The following is a 20706-nucleotide window of genomic DNA, read 5'->3' as shown; positions in this document are numbered from 1 at the left end:
CTGTCCACTCCACCTCCAATTTTGGTGTCATCTGCAAACTGCACCTCTTATGCTTGCATTCAAATCATTTATGTAAATGACAAAAAGTAGAGGGCACAGCACTGATCCTTGTGGCACTCCACTGGGGACAGTCCTCCAGTCTGAAAAACAACCCTCCACCACCACCCTCTGTCTTCTACCTTTGAGCCAGTTCTGTATCCAAATGGCTAGTTCTCCTTGTATACCATGAGATCTAACCTTGTTAATCAGTCTCCCATGGGGAACCTTGTTGAACGCCTTACTGAAGTCCATGTAGATCACATCTACCGCTCTGCCCTCATCAATCCTCTTTGTTACTTCTTCAAAAAACTCAATCAAGTTTGTGAGACATGATTTCCCACGCACAGAGCCATGTTGACTATCCCGAATCAGGCCCCGCCTTTCCAAATACATGTACATCCTGTCCCTCAGGATTCCCGCCAACAACTTGCCCACCACCGAGGTCAGGCTCACCACTCTATAGTTCCCTGGCTTGTCTTTACCGCCCTTCTTAAACAGTGGCACCACGTTTGCCAACTTTCAGTCTTCCGGCACCTCACCTGATGTAAGGAAAGACCCCAGTGTCAGTAACCAATGCCAACACACACCATGTCATCATCAGCTGCCCCCTTAATCCTCACCAGGATTTTCCTGACTAGTCCCAGTTGTAGTGACTGTAACATGGTCAACCAGGTGACCTCACAGAGTATGAACTCACTAATTGAGGCTGTTAAATAGGTATAATCAGGGAGGCCTGACTGATAGATATGAATAGGAGTGTCAGAGTTTCAGTCCAGTGTGAGATCTGGCTCTGAGGAAGCTGGATCAGTGTCAATAAATAGGTAAATACAGGGTGACTTGGTAACAGATTACTCGCCTCTGTGCCATTATTTCACGGGTGATGAAAGAAAAGCACGCTCCTAAAGAAATGTACTCGCAACCATTGTCGTTGAGTTGGGATAAGCATTTCTGGCATTACGTTGTCATTTGGGAACATTGACGCGTTTGATCCTACTGTCGAACATTGGGCTCATTACGTAGAAAGAATGCTTTATATATTTTAGACAAATGACATTAGGCACATGAAAAGCTATGAGCAACTCTCCTGACAGCTTGTGGACCCTCAGTCTTTTTGGTTATAAGAAGCCTAACTTTCCCTGAGGCACCAGATCCTAAAACCTTTAAAGAATTGATGGATTTAATTAAGGAATACCACAAACCCAAACCTCCTCTAATTCTGAGATGCTATTGGTTTTACTCAGCAATTCGAGATACAGGGGAATCTGTGTCAGGAGTTTTGATGAGGTTAAGACGACTGGTATTTGACTTTGATGTAACCCTTAATGAGATGCTGAGAGACTGTTTGGCATGTGGGATTAATGATGTAACCATACAAAAGCACCTACTAGCTGAATCCCAACTGAACTTAAACAGCCAGTACAAGTGGCTTTATCATTGGAATATGTGGCAAGTGGAGCATATGAGTTGCAGGGTATTCCAATGGAAGGGGACATCCTCACCAGTCCAACTGAGGGGAACTCCACCTGACTGAAGGCAATTGCATAGCCCCACTCAGAAAATATCCTGAACAGAGGCTCTCTAAATCAGCTCTCAGCAAAACTCCAAAAGAAAGCCAAGCCTTGGCCAAATGATTAAACTTTTCTTCAAGATCCAGCCTGCCAAGTCATTGTGGTTGCTTTTAGAATGTGGACTCAAGACGGCAAAATGGTCACACTAGAGCTAAATTGAGTAAAATAACTCATAGGCCGGCATCCAGGAGATTGCACTTCCTGCAAAGTCCATCTACCTCTGATTTGGAATAGCTAAATTGCTTAGCAACACCCAAATCAGAACCAATCAAAATAAATGTCTGGTTAAATAGTAACCTGATCCCAATGGAGGTCAATACCAGCTTGTCTGTTTTAGTGATTACAGAACCAATCTTTCATAAAATTCGCTCTGGACTCCAACTCTTAAATTTGTGCGAGACTGAGAACTATACCAGGAAACCTTTACAGCTTAAGGGTAGAACTTTGGTTCTGGTCTATTATGAGAAGCAGTTTGTTCAGTTACCACTGATTGTAGTAAAAGGCTTGGGCCCAAATTTGATGGAGCAAAATTGTTTGAGAAATATATACCTAGATTGGCTTAAAATTTTTCAGTTAGAAAATGGCTACCTGAGTGAAGTCCTAATTAAATAAGAAAGTCTAGGGCCTATCAAAGGAGCTAAGACCACCTTACATGTTGACCAGGAAGCAATTCCATGATTCTACAAAGCCTGCCTAATGCCACTTGTCTTATGTGCAAAAACGGGGGGAATGTGCAAACTCCATACAGACAATTGCCCAAGGTGTGTCAACTGGCTCTGAGGGAGCTGGATCAGTATCGAGAACTCTCCACGTGTAAATAAAGGGTGACTTGGTGACAGGATACCCGTCTTTGTGGAATTATTTCGTCAGTGACCGCTATCCTAACAGCCTTGTTCCCAGGACACCTTCCGTTGTATCCTATAAGAACTGAAGAACTGCCACTCGTTTGATTGGCCAGTAACTTTCATAGATCTCATTCCTTAAAAGGACAGGACACTGGATAGCAGCTCATTGACTTTCTAATTGTCACAGTATCCAGTCAGGCAGACAGGACTCCTCGAAGTGACTGAGGGAGGGCTGACCCCCACCTTCATGACCCCCTCTGCCCTGACAAAATCCAGTTGTATGTGCGGAAGCTGTGAGACATCAGGGGCTGTGCTGAGCTATTTGTACATTAAGTAAAAGACCTGGTACAGATTCTTGATAAGTGAGCGATAGGTGTGTGGTGAAATGGCTGAATCTACTGATGCAGTTGAAGGTTCATTTAGTGGCCTTGACCACTGATGTGTGATAATTAAATAGCTTATAGCACTGCATACAGAACCCTGAGGCCACACTCATGTAATTAACATTTGCAGTTAATCTGTTCCCACCACATTCTCATTGTGTGCCTCTCAAGTCTCTTGGTCCTTGAAGGATACAGGCCAGCTCTCTGCCTTCCATAAACCTGGAAGCCCACTCTTTCCTCTAGTCAGGTATTGTCTCTCTTTCCCAGGTTACTTTCAGTCGTAAAATAATTCTGGCAGCATCTATTGAGAGAAGCAGAAAGAAAGACAGAGTGAGGTAGACAGGGTTAATATTTTGAATTAGTCAGAGTCATAGCGTTGCATACCATGGAAACAGACCCTTCAGTCCAACTTATCTATACTGATCAGATATCCCAACCTAATCTAGTCCCATTTGCCAGCACTTGGCCCATTTCCTGATGAAGCGCTTTTGCCAGAAATGTGAATTTTTCTGCTCCTCGGTTGCTGCCTGACCTGCTGTGCTTTTCCAGCACTACTCTAATCTAGACTCTGATCTCCAGCATCTGCAGTCCTCACTTTCACCTTAGCCCATATCCCTCTAAACACTTCCTATTCATATACTCATTCAGATGCCTTTTAAATGATGCAATTGTACCAGCCTCCATCCTCTGGCAGCTCATTCCATACATGCACCTCTCTCTATGTGAAAACGTTGCCCCTTAGGTCCCTTTTACATCTTTCCCCTCTCACCCTAAACCTATGCCCTCTAGTTCTGGACTCCCCTGCTCCAGAGAAAAGACTTTGCCTATTTACCTTATCCATGCTCCTCATGATTTTATAAACTTCTATAAAGTCACCCCTCAGCCATCGACGTTCCAGAGAAAACATAGAACATAGAACATAGAACATAGAAGAATACAGCGCAGTACAGGCCCTTGGGCCCACGATGTTGCGCCGATCCAAGCCCACCTAAACTACACTAACCCACTATCCTCCATATACCTAACCAATGCCCTCTTAAATGCCCATAAAGAGGGAGAGTCCACCACTGTTACTGGCAACGCATTCCATACTCTCGCAACTCTCTGCGTAAAGAACCCACCTCTGACATCCCCTCTATACTTTCTGCCAAATAGCTTAAAACTATGACCCCTTGTGAGCCCCAGCCTGTTCAGCCTCTCCTTATAGTTCAAATCCTCCAACATTGGCAACATCCTTGTAAATCTTTTCTGGACCCTTTCAAGTTTCCCAACATCCTTCTGATAGGAAGGAGACCAGAATTGCACACGATATTCCAAAAGTGGCCTGACCAATGTCTTGTACATCCGCAACATGACCTCCCAACTCCTATACTCAATGTTCTGATCATTAAAGGAAAGCATACCAAACAACTTCTTCACTATCCTATCTACCGTGGCTCTACTTTCAAGGAACCATGAACCTGCACTCCAAGGTCTCTTTGTTCAGCAACATTCCCTAGGACCTTACCATTAAGTGTATAGTCCTGCTAAGATCTGCTTTCCCAAAATGCAGCCTAAACCTCACATTTATCTAAATTAAACTCCATCTGCCATTCCTCAGCCCATTGGCCCATCTAATCAAGATCTCATGGTAATCTGAGGTAACCTTCTTCGCTGTCCACTATACCTCCAACTTTGGTGTCATCTGCAAACTTATCAACTATACCTGCTATGTTCATATCTAAATCATTTATATAAATGACGAAAAGTAGTGGACCCAGCACCGATCCTTGTGGCACTCCAGTCACAGACCTCCAGTCTGAAAACCAACCCTCTACCATCACCCTCTGTCTTCTACCTTTGAGCCAGTTCTGTATCCAAATGGCTTGTTCTCCCTGTATTCCATGAGACCTAACCTTGCTAACCGATCTCACATGGGGAACCTTGTCGAACGAATTTATTCTTGAATTTATTCTCCCCAGTGTAGGGGAGACCACATCTACCCCATCACCTCCATCCAAGGCCGCAAAGGAGCCTATCCACATCCAGCAGAGATTTTCCTGCACATCCAAACATCTCATCTATTCGTTGCTCTCGATGTGGTCTCCTCCACATTGGGGAGGCAGGATGCCAACTTGCGGAATGTTTCAGAGAACATCTCTGGAACGCACAAACTAAACAACCCCACTGCCCAGTGGCTGACCACTTCAACGTCCTCTCCGCCAAGGACATGCAAGTCCTGGGCCTCCTCCACCACCAAACTCATGCCACCCGACAACTGGAGGAAGAACACCTCATTTTCCACATTGGGACACTCCAATCACCCGGAATCAATGTCGATTTCACCAGTTTCCTCATCTCCCCTCCCCCTACCTTATCCCCTCCAACTCGGCACCGGCCTCTTGAACTATCCTACTTGTCCATCTTCCTTCTCACCTATCTGCTCCACCCTCCGCCCTGACCTATCACCATCACACCCCACCTTCATCTACCTATTGCATTCCTAGCTACCTTGCCCCAACCCCATCCTCCTCCCATTTATCTCTCAACCCCCTTGCCACACCTCCCCTCCCACATTCCTGATGAACAGCTTATGTTCGAAATGTCGACTCTCCTGCTCCTCAGATGCTGACTGACCAAGTGAAATATTGTAAGTTTGAGAACATGTCGAGCTTTGCCCCAATAAAGGGCCAGATGAATACAAATTGTCCTTGCCCAAGGGAGCAAATAGGTGACTTGATCAGGCAGAAGTGTGAAACAATCTGTCAACTTGCTATCACCTGTTTTATTTTATCATTAAAATAATGTATCCCCCAATACTATTTAATGGAGGAAAAACAATTGGCAAGAAAAGAATAATGGTTCTTTATTTAATTATTTTTATTTAAAAAATATAATTTTTATCATATCACCTGAATTACAAACTTTGTCATCAGCAATACATTTTTTAGAATTGGAAATATGCAAAAAGTATAGATTTGCCATTGACTTTTCTTTCTGTCGTGTCATTTTCAAGCACAAACTGTATTAGAAGTACATCATAAAATCAAATTTTATACAACATTTAGGGAAGAAAAGATACTATTCTCATCTAGTCTCAGCTAAATATTTTAAAATTCATTTGTGGGATGTGGGTGTCACTGGTTGGCCAAGTTTATTGTCCTTGACAAAGACGTGATGAGCTGCATTCTTAAATTGCTGCTTACCCACTTATTGTAGGTAGACCCAAAAGTTGTTATGGATGGAATTCCAGGACCGACTGACTTTGATGAAATGATGACATGTTTTCACATTAAGATGTTGAGTGGCTTGGAGGGGAACTTGCAATGGGTAGTGTTCCTGTGTATTTTCTGTCTTTGTTCTTCTTTGCATCTTGGACAATTCCCTGAAGAACTTCTACAAGGATGTCCTTGAGCTCAGGTAAATAGCCTCTAACAACTGCAACTATCTTCCTTGATGACTCTAACTGGCGGAAAATATTCCCTGATTCCAATTGACTCTAATTTCACTAGAACTCCTTGATGCCATATTCTGTCAAATGCAGTTTTGATGTCAAGGGCAATCACTCACCTCATTTCCTGAATTCAACTCTTTAATCCACATTTGACATCTAATGAGGTCAGGAGCTGTGTGACCCTGGCATAACCCAAACTGGGCATCAATGGGCAAGTTATTATTTAAGCAGGAGCTGCTTGATAACACTGAGGCACATTCCCTGTCTTTAGTGATGTTGAATAATAGACGATTTGGCGCTAATTAGCTGGGTTGGATTGGTCCTGCATTTTGTGGACTGGATATATCTGGGCAATCTTCTGCACTGTTGGCTTAATGCCAATGTTGGAACTGTACTGGAACAGCTTGGCCTGGTACACAGCTAATTCTGGATCAAAAGTCTACAGGACTCTTGATTCTATGTGATCCCGAATTCATACCAATGTGGTTGATTCCTAGCTGTTACTCAGACGTTAAAAATGAGTGATAAATGCTCACACTTGGTAACAAATTTCATGTTCTATGAATGAATAAATTAATAGTGGTCGAGAACATACATTATTTCCTAATAAGTAAAGTATTCTATAAAATAAAGCACTTTTCTTAATGTTGTTGTTTTAGGTAATATCAAATTTGTTAATGTTTTAATGGCTGAATTAAACCATTAGGTGCTTATCTCATTAAAAGACTGAAAGTCAACTGGTAAGTTTTTGTCTATAATAGAAACATAGAAAATAGGAGCAGGAGAAGCCCCTTGAGTTTGCTCCACTATTTCATATGATCATGACTGATCAACTCAGTACTCTGTTCAACACTTTCTCCCCATACCCTTCGCTGCCTTTAGCCCCAAGAACTATAACACCTTCTAGAAAGCAACCAATGTTTTGGCGTCAACCACATTTTGTGACAGAGATTGCCACAAACTCACCACTGTCTGGGTGAAAATATTTTCTCCTTATCCCTGTTCTGTGACCTTAGACTGTGAATCTTAGTTCTGGATTCCATGGTCATCGGGAACATCTTTCTTGCATTTACTCTGTCTAGTTCTGTTCAAATTTTATAGATTTCTATGAGATCAACCCTCATTCTTCCAGGTACTGATAGTGAATAAGCTCCTCAATATTAATTGTATGCGTTTTGATTTAAATGACAAAAAAGGAAAAATTGCTGAACTAAGTATAAATAAGTACAGTTTAATTTATGAAATATCAAACTATAAAACTATTTGTCCACAGAGTGGAAATCATTCTTTGTATTATTTTTGTATTTTTTTTATAAAACCTTGAGAGGGCAATTGTTTCTTCATGTGTCATGCTATTCACTTGGTACCAACGCAATATGCTGTTAGTTTCATATTAATATGTGTTGTGTAGTATAGCTGTGCTTCACACCCATGCCTAACAATTCCATTTAACTTATTAACAACAGCAAAGATCCTTGTTTACAGCAAGTTCTGTAGCATGCAGCTTCAGTACAATTGCCACAATATTGTCAGTGTTTTGCCTTCAGTCATTTCCTGTTGTTCACTTCAGATTGCTGCAAATGCTCGGATTTATATTTTACACTGTTATTATGAGCTCTTCATCACTGAGGATGGGGATACCTGTGGAGCCTCTTCCTTTAGTGAGTTGTTTAATTGTCCATCATCTGTTGGGGGCAGTACAGTGGCTCAATGGTTAGCACTGCTGCCTCAGAGCGTCAGGGACTTGGATTTGATTCCAGTGTCGGGCGACTGTCTGTGTGGAGTTTGCACATTCTCCCTGTGTCTACGTGGGTTTCCTCTGGGTGCTCCGGTTTCCTCCCATAATCCAAAGGTGCGCAGGTCAGGTGAATTGGCCATTCTAAATTGCCCATAGTGGAGGTTAGTGGTAAGTGTAGGATAATAGGGGAGAAGAATGAGTCTGGGTGGGTTAATCTTTGGAGGGGTCAGTGTGGACCCCTTGGGCCAAAGGCTCTGTTTTCACTCTGTAGGGATTCTATGATTCACAATTGGATATGACAGAACTGCAGAGTCTAGATCTCATTATTTGTTGTTGAATTACTTATTTATATCTATTGCTTTTGCTTCTGCTGCTTGGCATGCAAGTAGCCCTGTTTTGTAAATCCATTGGGTTGACATCTCATGTTTAGGTGTGTTTGGTGTTGTTCCTGGCATGACTTCCTACATTCTTCACAAAAACAGGATTGATTTCCAGGCTTGATAGTAACGATAGAGTGGGGGGAATGTTGAGACATGAGGCCACAAATTGTGTTAGGGTACAACTCTGCTTCTGATGGGCCACAGTGCCTTACTGAGCTCAGTCATGAGTTATTTAAAATCTATCCTATTTAGCACTGTAGTAACACCAGATAACATGATAGAGGATATCTGCTGTGTGAAATCAGGATTTTGTCTCCACAAAGACTGTGCAGTCGTCACTTCTACCCAAACTGTCATGGACATATACATTTGTGGCAGGCAGATTCGGGAGGATGAAGTCAAGTATATTTTCCCGCTAGTTGGATCTCTCATCATCTGTTTCAGGTACATTCTGGCAGAAATATCCTTTAGACCCCAATCAGTCAGTAGTAATGCTGCTGAGCCAGTCTTGGTAATGGACCTTGAAGTGCCATATTCAGAGTATACATTGCGTCCTGCCACATTCTGTGCATCCCCCATGTAGTGTTTAAACTGGAGGGAGAACAGGGTAATCAGCAGTATGTTCCCTTACCCAAATTTGACCTAATGCCATAAAATCTTATAGGATCTAGAGTCAATGTTGTTACCTGTCAGGGCAACATCTCCCTGACTATGCTGCCACCTCTGCTGGGTCTGAGCTGCCACTGGGCCAGTACATACATTAGGAAGATATCTGGCATTTTGTCAGGTACGATTCTGTGAGTAAGATTATGTCAAGCTGTTGTTTTACAAGTCGATAAGATGATGGTAAGGTGGACCTTGTAGGGTTGACAGGCTTGTGTTTGCTGTTCTGTTTTACTGTGCCTAAGTCAATTCCAGGTAGTCCATTTGATTTCGTTCCTTTGAGACTTTTCAGCTATATGATGCAAAGAGTGAATTGTTAGGCCATTTTAGAGGGCACTTAAGAGATATTAAACATTACTACAGATCTGGATACATATGTAGGCCAGACCAGGTAAGAATTAAAGAGTTCCTTTCCTATGGGTTATTGATGTTACAGATGAGTAGTTTGTAATATAAAAACAGAAAATACTGGAGAAACTCAGCAGATCCAGCAGCTTCAATCAATGAGAGAATCAAAGATAATGTTTCAGGTCAATGACCCTTTGTCAGAATTCAGATCCTTTGATGTAGTTGCAATTCTGCTAAAATTAAAAAAAAATTCAATAAAGGCAATTATGATTCGGTTTACTTATTTTCCAAGTCTTCTGCAGAAAGCCAAATGTGCATAAAGCAATGTGATTCATCAAGTCAGGAGATTGAGACCACATTCTAAATTATGGTTGTCTCTTAACATACCTAAGCTCAGGAAAATATCTATGTTTTAATTTTCTAATCTTTTCTTCACCTTAAACATGTCTCAAGTAATTGTTTTTGGTGTATTACAGACCTTTTTCTAATCAATCTGTTCATGTATTTTAAAACACTTATCTATAGCAGACAGGTTTCGAACATGGACCTTTTGGCCAAAAGGGAAGGTCACTATCATTGCCCCAAAAGAGCCCTCAGAATGAATTATAGGTTAATTAAGGTCATCGTTCTGGTACAAATACTTAACTTGTTTATACTAAATGCCTCTGTGTGCTGTTTTAATGTTCAATCAGTTGTGGTTTAAATAAGAATTCTTGTTGTAAAATAAACTTAACCGTGTGTGTCCTCTGCTTCCTTGTGGAGGTGATTGAATGTAGAAGGGGACCCTCAGTTTTACTAGTTTCAATCTTTAACTTTCCATCGATAATTGACTTGAAAAGAGGGCATCATGAGAGATTTTAGGAAAGTAGGAGTGACCTGTGTAATTATTTGATAGTGGACATGTGCTGTCATCTTTCAAGATTTTAGATTGTTTGGTTTAGGGTGAATACATTATGTTACCATGATAAATACCATTATGTTTCCATTCGGCCATGTTCAGCTCTCAAGGAGTTAAATCCACAGAATGCACAAGGTATTTGGGAAGGTATATATTCCAGCCAGCAACTGAGACCAGATGAAGTGACTGTCAGAATAGTATTTCTTGCATTCTATATCAATTCATTTGAACACAGCAGGGGATTTCTGCCAGGGGAAACCCAGACTTAATAAGGCACGATAAGGATTGATTGCTCACACAAAATAACAATGCCTGACACAGAGAGCTGAAACAGATCAGAAGTTAAGTATTTAGTTTCCTTTTAAAGTGGAACATAGGCAGACTCTAGAAATTTAGAGCCGAAATACCAACAAAGGGAAAGATCACCTCTTCATAAAGGTAGACCCAGTCAATTAAGTTTATGAAAATGAAATTTGGCCTGAATTAAGGTCTAGGGTTGTGTATATTACCATATTTTATGCCATGCAGTGTAATAAGAATCAGTTTCAACACCACTGCCAACTGTATTTTGTTTATTCATACACTGTATGCAAAATACATTCATTGGTTATTAGTTTACAAATGGCCTTATGAGGTCCTAGAGTTATTATCAGCACAGAAAGAGGTCATTTAGCCTATGTGGACTTTCCATGGAACAATTCGGCCAATCCTATTCCATCCAGTCTATCCTTATAGCTCTGCAAATTCATTTTGTTCAAGGTTTCATTCCAGTTCCATTTGAATCTTTGATCCTCTCAATTTTCCACACCTTCTTGAGTAAGGCTTGATCATTATCACTTATTGTGTTCTTTGGCATATTTCCCCTGTATCATTGATCAAAATATTGGTTAGAGTTTTCCCATGTCTAAAGCAATGTGGGTAATGGTGAGAAATGTGGGAAAATATGGTGAGAATGAAAACATCTGATTCTCAACATCAAGAAAATAATTCAAATTTTCCCCAGAGGTTTTTAATGGTAAGATCAGAAATTTACTGATAAGTAGCAACAATCTTATTTCTATGTCCTTGTATCATTAATACATTAACTCACCTTATTTATATGCAGCATGTAATTCTCACATCCTCATCATGCAAGAAATTACATGATGACATTTCCTGACTTGAAAGTCAGCATGACTACATAGCAGATGCTGCCTGCTTTCCACAGCCTCTATTATAATGTCTATTCACTTACCTGTCCTTGAATGCTCCATGGGCAGCATTATCATCCACCCAGCATCCAAGGTTGGCATTGGCAAACTGCCAGGCTCACCACATTATTATGGTTGGTCTCGGACCAACTCAGAATACACATCAGCTCTTCAGGATCTCACTTTGGAGCTCAGGGACATGTTTGACTTACATGCTCCTGCCAGGTTATGTTGTGCAAGGGGACATAGAGTCACTTTATGTATCCACACAGGATGCATCATCTGGCAATTAGCTTCATTTCTTCATAATCACACACTTTATGCTTAGCTGGAGGCTACCAGCATCAGTGTATAGCATAGATTTCTTGCTAAATGGTGGGAAGAATTGGTAATTGTTGAGGATAGGGGTGGGTGGCGAGAGCTATTGAGTGGAGATACTGAATGCAATAGTGAGGTTGATAGTCCACGAGCAATAATGAACTTTTTGTGCAGTGGCAGAGTTAGAGTGAATGTGAGGTAGCAGAGAGAAGATAGTGGCACTTACCCTTGTAAAGGTTTTTGTCTTTTATCTTGTATTGTTGTACATTACATCTGACCCTGGAGACAGCATTGACACTTGCTGCTATCTACATCCAGACTGGCTTTGTTTGATACCTTAGCCTTCTGTAATGGCCCACGTGTAGAGGATAGCCTTCCTTTCGACCACCTGTCTGGCAGGGCCTTCAGGTTCCAACCTGGAAAGCATGGTGCCAGCTTCCTTATCTGAAACATGTTGGGGTTTTTTTAAGGCTACAGCATGCGAGATAGTTCCTGGCTGATAGCTTCTGAAGTGGTGTTCAACTGTTGTTTAAGTATGGTAGCAGTGGCTTGAATGTCATAATGTCCAGGCAGCAGTAGGAATTTGATTTCATCTGCCACAAAGTCAAAGAGACCAATTGCATAAATAAAGAGATGAAAAGCAAGTGATTGTATGAGAAAGGCCTCTGTGAGGTACGACAGGACATCAACCATGAAACTCCCTGAGAATATCACTCAGCCTAAACATGGAAAATTCCAGTCCTTTAATTCTATGTTCCCTAGTTAATGGGAACAATTTTTCCTTGTCTATCTTATCCAAACCTATCATAATCAAGTACACCTCCATCAAATCTTCACACACAATATTCTTTTATAAAAAAAAGAAATTATGTAATATTCCATTTTCCTTTCCTATTACCTGCTGAACTTGCATGCTAGCTGTTTATGACTTATGCATGAGAACTCCCAAATACCTCTGGGCTATAACTTTCTGAAATCTTTCTCCAGTTAAATAATATTCAGTTTTTCTAAACTTGCTGCAAAGTGCATAAACTTACATTTTCCCACATTATATTCCATCTGACAGGTTTTTGCCCACTTGCTTAATCAGTCAACATCCCCCTGTAGATTTGTGTCATCCTCAGCATTTGCTCTTCTTTTTATTGTTACCTGCAAATTTGACAATTGTACGTTCACTTTCCTCATCCAAGTCATTAATGCGTGTCTCACATAATTATGACCCTAGCACTGATTCCTGTGTGACTCCAGTAGTTATAGGTTGACATCCTGAAAAAGCCCCCTTTATCCCAACTCTCTGTCTCCTATTAGTTTCCAATCCTATGTCCATGCTTATATAAAAAGCCCAACATCATAGGCTCTGAGATAATTAAATAACCTAATGTGTGATACCTTATCAAATGCCTTCCGAAATTCCAAATATCATATATCCATTTCTTCCTCTTTATCTATCCTGCTTGTTACCTCTGCAAAGAATTCTAATTAATTTGTTAGGCTTGATTTTTCCCTTTATGAAGTCATGCTGTTTCTGTTTGCTCATATTACATATTTCTAAATGTTACACCCTTTAAAATAGGCTCTAATATTTCTCCACTAACAGATGTAAAGCTAATTGACCTGGTTTGTTTCTGCTTCTGCTTCTAAATAAGGATGTTACATTGGCAGTTTTCTAATCTTCTGGATGTATGGATTTTTGGAAGATCACTACTAGTAGTCTTTGTAGCTACTTTGTTTAATATCTTTGGATCTTTCGAATCAGGTCCAGCTTGAGGTCTATTAGATTCCCTAGAACTTTTCTGTTGTGATAGTTATCATATATATTTCTGCTTCTCCTTTTGCCCTTGGTTATTTACTACTTTTGGAATGCTATTAGTGTCTTCAAATGTGAAGACTGATGCAAAATATTTATTCAACTCCCCTGCCATTTTCTTATTCCCCAATATTATTTCCTCAACCTCATTCTATTTTAGCTTTGTCTTCACTTTCTTTTCATACATTTAAAAAGCTCTTGCTGTCTGTCTTGTTAGTAATTGCATACTTATCCGTAAAATGTATCTTCTGCCTTTTTGTGTTGTTGACTTTTAAAACTGTCCAGATCCCACAATGGAGTTAACCACTAACGACCACTAATCTTACAACATTGTTTTTTTTTCTTTCAATTTTATGCTATTCTTAACTTCCATGGTTAATCATAGTTGGCTTATCTCTTTCTACAATCTTCCTCATTGGAATAAATATTTGTTGTGAAGAATTTCCTATTTTCTTAAATTGCTTCTAAACACTGCAGAGCGGTGGTAGTCTGGAGGATGGAGCTCTATGTTGCAGAGGCCCGATGCCAGTTCTCCAAAACCACATCCAACCTCCTCTTTGATGAGGACACCATCATGGCCCATCAGGCCAAAATGAGTCATGCTGTCCATGACCTCATTGCCTCATCTCCCCTCCACTGCCTCCAACTTTAGATTCTCCCAGCCCTGCGCTGCCCAGTTCTACCTGCTCCCCAAGATCCACAAGCCTAACTACCCCAACCGACCCATCATCTCCGCATGTTCCCACCCCACCAAATCTATATCTTCCTATTTCGACTCCATCATCACCTCCTTGGTCCAGACACTTCCCAGCTATATCTGCGACACTAACCATGCCCTCTACCTCATCAGTAACTTCCAGTTCCTGGCCTCTAGGGCTTCATCTTCACTATAGGCATGCAATCCTTTTACACATCCATACCTCCAGGCCTCAGCTTCTTCTTCTCCAACAGACCCATCCAGTCCCCCTCCACCAATACCCTCCTTCGCCTTGCCGAGCTGGTCCTCACCCTTAATAAATTTTTCTTCAACTCTTCCCATTTTCTCCAAATCCAGCGGGTGGCCATTGGCACCTGGATGGGCCCCAGCTATGCCTGCCTCTTTGTCAGCTATGTCGAACAGTTTCTCTTCATTACCTACACAGGCACTGTGCCTCTACACAGGCAACTCTCCCACCATTATATTGATGACTGCCTCAGTGCAGCATCCTGCTACCAGGCTGAACTGGAGCAGTTCATTGACTTTTCCCACAACTTCTATCCTGCCCTTAAATTCACTTGGTCTATCTTGGACACCTCCTTCCCCTTTCTTGATCTCTTCATTTCCATTTTTAGCAACAGTCTACAGATGGACATTTACTATAAGTCCACAGACTCCCATAACAATCTGGACTGCACCTCTTCCCACACAGTACCCTGCAAGAACTCCATTTCATTTTCCCAATTTCACCACCAATTCCTATTAGACCCCATCACCAAGAACATCTTCCTATCCCAACCCCTCTCTGCCTTCCTCAAGGACCTTTCCCTTTGCCAATTCTTGGCTCACATTACCCCCACCCCACTCCCCAACTCCCTGGTACCTTCCCCTGCAAATGTAAAAGATGCAAAACTGGCCAGCACACCACTCCCCCTCACCTCCATCTAGGGCCCCAAACAGTCCTTTTCCAGGTGAGACAAAGATTTGCATGCCTCTCCTCCAACTGAGTTTACTGTATTCGGTGTTCCTGATGTGGTCTTCCCTACATTAGTGTGCCCAAACGTAAGCTAAGGGCATGTTCTGCTGAGTATCTCAGCCGGGCCCTCAGAGGCCAACATGACCTGCCAGTCACGCCCATTTTAATTCCTCTTGCTACTCCTTTTAGTCAAGACTATCCTTGGCCTCTTACATTGCCACAGTGAATCAGACCACAACTTGGAGGAACAACCCCTCATCTTCTGGCTGGACAGCCTACAGCCCGGAGGACTCAACATTGAGCTCTCCAAATTCAAATAACTTCCCTTCCCATCTCCCGACTCCCTTCCTAGCCCCTTCCCCACCCTTCCATTCTTGTGACTGACCTTTCCTTCCAGCTACTAAATGGATTCATTTCTCCCGGAACATAGACTTCTCCACCCCCTGATGCTGCCTGGCTCGCTGTGTTCTTCCAGCCTCTTGCTTGTCTACCTGGGATTCCAGCAACTGCAGTATTATTTTGTTTCAAACTTCTTTCCCAGTCCACTTTAGCTAGCAGTTAGCCCTTATTCCTTTGTAATTACCCTGATTTAAGTTTACCACAGTTGTTTCTGACTCACATTTCATCTTCTCAAACTGAATGCTAAATTCTACCATGTTATGATCACTGCTTCCAAGAGGATATTTTACTCTGACATTATGTATTAAACTTGCATTATTACACATCACCATACCTTCAATAGCCGGGTCCCTGGTTGGATCCACAACATATTGTTCTGAGAAACTTTCTCGTATGTACTGTATGAAATCTTCCAGTCTGACTATTCCCAATCTGAAAAAAGGCTACAATCTTCCAGGATTTTTTTTTTTAAACATGCTCTTATTATGTCTTGATTTTTTCTCTTGGCCCATCATATAATCACTAGTTGAGGACCTATGAAACTAATCCAACTAGTGTTTTTTTTTGCCCCTTTTATTTCTTAACTCCATTAAATTTGACATCTTCTGATCGAAGATCATTCCTTGCTATCATACTTATTTCTTCCAGTACGAACAATGTTTCCCTACCACCATTTCTTTCCTGCCTGTCCTTTTTAAAATTCAAGTACTACTGAATATTTAGTTCCCAGCTTTGATCTTCCTGTAACTATGTCAATAGTAATAAGATCATACTCAATAACCTGTATGTGTGCAGTTAATCAGTTTACTTTGTTCAGGATATTATGTAGTTTAAAGTGCCATTATCTTCCTAACCATTCCACCCCATCCTGACCCTACTTACTGCTGGTTTTCTCTGTTTGCTCACTCTGGCCCTTCCTGTCCCATTCATGGTATCATTATTAAAATAGTTGCCCTGTAATGTTGCCATACTGTCTTTTTTGTAACCCTACATTTACCCTTTCTTTAATCATCAAACATCACTCTCTTTAATTAGTTCAAAGCCTTCCTTAAAAGGGACTTTTGGTGTTGGTTAATGTGGTGGTTAATCTGTGATATACATATTACACAAGGATGTAGATGTTCTTTAAAAATGGAACATTTGTTTTTCATAAAAGAAGGCAAAGATATACCAATATATGCATGTATATAAGATAATTAAAAAAAACCTGACAAAAGTATCAAAACAATGTTTCAACCTGTTTTTTCAACATTATCAATTATAAATACTCAGTCTCTGAGAAATTGTTTTCTTTTCTTTGCTTTTTAAATCTTTTCTAAATTATTATTTTTTCCTTGATCTGTAAAGACAATGTTATAATTCCTTTCTAATCTGATGACATTATCCTTTCACAATTCTCTGAGCCTTAACTTTTTCAATTCTAAAAACTTGAAGATTTCTGTCAAAAATCTCCTGGACTGGAAATGCCACAGACTAGAAGTAATTCTGCTGAAGTGCCTGGTTCCCCTGAAATGGTTTCATTCCCCTGCTAGAGGACTGCTCTACTTTCTGAACTGAACTTGCAGTTCTTCTGAACTAAACTGTTCTAAAGTCAATACTAAAATAATTGCCTTAATCGTTATCCTCTGATTGTGATAAATTCAGTAATATAGACATTTTATCCTTTAACACCAAAGAGGTTTTCCCAGGCACTCAACTGCAAGCATATGTTTTCTTGGAACCAATGCACATAGAACACAGTGCTTTATTAAAATAACCTTAATAGAACTGACCAACACCATCTGCCCCTGTTGTGAAATCCAAATTCCTAATTGTTTTATATATATATTTATTGGGCACCTTCCATCACAATATATTGGAGAAAATAGTCCTTAGCAAACAAAATTTCTTCAAAATTAAATATTAAATCAAATAAGTAAATTCACTATTGCATTCAATAGACTTGACAGCTGATGGTGTTACAATACACCAAATTACAAATGAAGGCACAGATGGATTTGAATAAGTTCTAATAACTTTTGATAGTTACTTCAATCTAAGAACAAATAAAACTCTTGAAACAGTAAGAAGTAACAAAAAAAATTTGCATCCAAGAGAATTAGTAGATAACTTAGTTTGTGACCCCTACAGACTCTTGGAGAACTGCGATTATAAAACTTGGATTTTGAAAGCAGATGTTCTAAAAGTCGGAATTGTTGGAATTATTGGCTGCCGATGAGTTTTTTTGTCACGTTAATTTACAGTTCAAAAATGATTTGACTTTGAAGAAAACTATTCAAATTGAAACAGAAACCAGAAAAACTCAGACAAGTCCTAGGAGGGAAATAACAATTTTATCACAGCTGTGCAATAGAACTTCTCCACTTTAAAATATACAATCTACAGACACACATGGCAAGCCAACAAAAAGAATAGGCTACACAGCAAATGCTCAGTCATGTCAAAATTGTGAAATAACACAAGCAATGCCCAGATAGAACAAATGAATGCTTCATCCGTAAAAGCATAGGCTACTTCTAGAAGATAAGCATAGATAGGACAGTTTCAGAGCACTAAAAAGCTAAATGCTCACTTCTCAATCTTAATGTGATAAGAGCTTCTCCTTTAAAAAGAATGGTACTTACATCAGTTAATATGCCCCTATTATCAGTTATTATGCCACTATGATCTGCTCCTGCCACACACCATCCTGATTTGAAACTATATTACCATTCCTTCAATTTTGTTGGGTCAAAATCCAGGAACTCCATCCCTAACAGTAGTGTGGGTTTTTCTAAACCCCAAGGACTACAGTGGTTATATAAAACAGCTCACCACCACCTTCTCAAGAGCAAGTAGAGATAGAATACTTGCCTAACCAGAGACACCCACATCCTGTGATCAAATCTAGAAAAACACACACTTGAATTTCATCATGGACACAGGTCAAAAAATAAAGTGAAAATAGATAATGAACAGGTGAAAAGGACAAAATGAAAATTGTACCTCATTGAACAGAACTTATTCAAGCTGGTGGATCAATGAATGGGATCATAGAGTAGGGAGAGAATGTACATCAAAGAGTTGGCATTTCAGCCTGTTTGGTACAAGTTGGTTTGCAAAACAACAATATTGCCATTTTTGTCAACAGGTTTAATTACGAAGTTATATTTGGGTCTGAAAGGGAATACAGTGCTGCCCTAAAATGCAGTTAAAAGTGCATAGGGGCAGCAAATGCACTGAAAGTGACCATATCACACCATCAATTAGATAAGGGCAGAATGGTGTTAAGTGTAGATCTTAGAATGTGAATACCTGTAATTGTGGGTGAATCGGAGACATTTTGTTTTGATGAGAAATCAAAACTTAAAATACACAGTTGACTTTCTCTATCCACAGATGCGATTACATCTGCTGAGTATTTTCAACGATTTCTGTTTTTCACACAAGTTTATTGTACACCCAAGTCCAACACTTGCACCTCTAAACCATGTTTTTATTTCAGGTGGTGGGTCATGGGGGCTCGCAATTTATTTCAGAGGATAATGTGTAAATCCTTGATTCAAATAACTTTCCACGCTTGAGCAAAACTAACCGGAACGACTTAAACTAAGGCAAGTTATCCCAGAGATGCAACTTTTAATGTATCTCGTCTACTCATTTATATTTGCTCGCCTCATTAACCAGAGATATCTTTGTTAAAGCAAAAAGAAAGCTGCAAATATCTCGCTTTTGGAGGCAGTGGTGCATCCAGGTGCTCCCTAAGGTGCAGTAGCAGCACGAACGTTGCTCTGCTGTATCACGCGCTCCGCTCGTCCCCGCGGCTGTTTGTCTCGGTGCGAGTGCGAAAGGGAGAAGGGGCGTGGTGGGACTGTTCCATTGGGGGAACCGTGGGGGAATGGTGGATGGTGTGATTCAAACAAGTATAGGAAGAGTGAACGCCATGAGCCACTGGGAAGAGACAAGAGTATTATTTAAATATTATGGTATACTGTCTCCTGTGGTGAAGGAGAAAGAGGGTGATATCTCAGTGAGCTCACCGACCAACGTGAAATCTACCCCCCACTGAGCCACTGTGGTGTCGGCTCCGTTCTCTCGCGCTGCTGCTGTCATGGCGCTGGCTCCAGGAGGAGGGAAGAAGAAAGTTTGTTATTATTATGATGGTAAGAGAATGGAGACTGGGGCGGGGAGGGTACTACAGTGCCTGGGGAAAGTGGAAAGTGAGTGAGTTAGAGACGGGGTGAAGATGTGTGTGAAAGAGATGGATGACGTGCTGGTGAATCCCCCCCCGCCCCCAGTGACAGTCACATCCTCCCTGTAATGTGGTGACCAGCACTACACAGTGTACACTCCAGCTCTCACCTGACACAATACTTGCAGTGAACCTGCACCCCCTTATATGGCTGGCCACCACCTTCTCAAACCGCTGGAGAAGGGTGGAGAATAGGGGGAGAAAAAGGAGAGGAGGATGACCACTTTGCCAGCTGTATCCAAATTAAGGAAAAAGTGGAAACTTGAAACAGCAGTTCGTCCTTTTGGGTGAAAGTGGCATTTAGCTCTTTTTTTTTTCTTAATATAACTACTACAAATGATAGTGGGAGCTTGGTTTGGAGTGGATGCAATTTTGCCTTGAAATTCCTTGATATTGCAGGTAAGTTGCTTTCAAGAGACATTGCAACTTCAGGCCACTAAGTGTAATCATGTCTTTAATGGGTTTTCCAATTCAGTTTTAGTTCTGGGAGGAAAAGTTCTTCTGATAGAGTCACACAGCGTGGAAACAGACCGTTCAGTCCAACTCGTACATGTCAACTAGTCATCCCAATCTGACCTAGTCTCCTTTGCCAGTTTGAGTATTCTCCCCAGAGTAATTATGCAAAGCTCCAAAAGGATGTGACATTTATTGAGGATAGTTTACAGTCTTTTTATAAATCACCTTTTGGCATATAGTCCTGTAGTCAAAGTGACGGTTGTGTCTTGGGGATTTATCATTTGTGCATTGTGCAACTTTCAGGCCAGTGGATATTTATTCAGTTCCTATTTCAAAC

The 20706-nt window shown here is 40.8% G+C and overlaps 1 protein-coding gene across 2 annotated transcripts in view; it reads left to right on the top strand.

Annotated features, from left to right (window-relative positions):
- Nucleotides 1-19602: 19602 nt before the first annotated feature.
- Nucleotides 19603-20706, top strand: part of LOC122545806 (histone deacetylase 2) — a 94255-nt gene continuing 93151 nt past the window's right edge. The window contains exon 1 of one of the 2 annotated variants that reach the window (XM_043684717.1): nt 19603-19824. In XM_043684717.1, the coding sequence (XP_043540652.1) occupies nt 19773-19824 (52 nt within the window). In that variant the 5' untranslated portion in view covers nt 19603-19772. Of the gene's footprint in view, nt 19825-20034; nt 20313-20706 lie in introns of those variants that run through there. The other variant, XM_043684722.1, reaches the window with a different exon arrangement.

Source organism: Chiloscyllium plagiosum, chromosome 3 (assembly GCF_004010195.1).
Source record: "Chiloscyllium plagiosum isolate BGI_BamShark_2017 chromosome 3, ASM401019v2, whole genome shotgun sequence".
Taxonomy (NCBI): Eukaryota; Metazoa; Chordata; class Chondrichthyes; order Orectolobiformes; family Hemiscylliidae; genus Chiloscyllium; species Chiloscyllium plagiosum.
The sequence above is the reverse complement of the archived record's forward strand: the minus strand, read 5'-3'. Positions and strand labels throughout refer to the sequence as shown.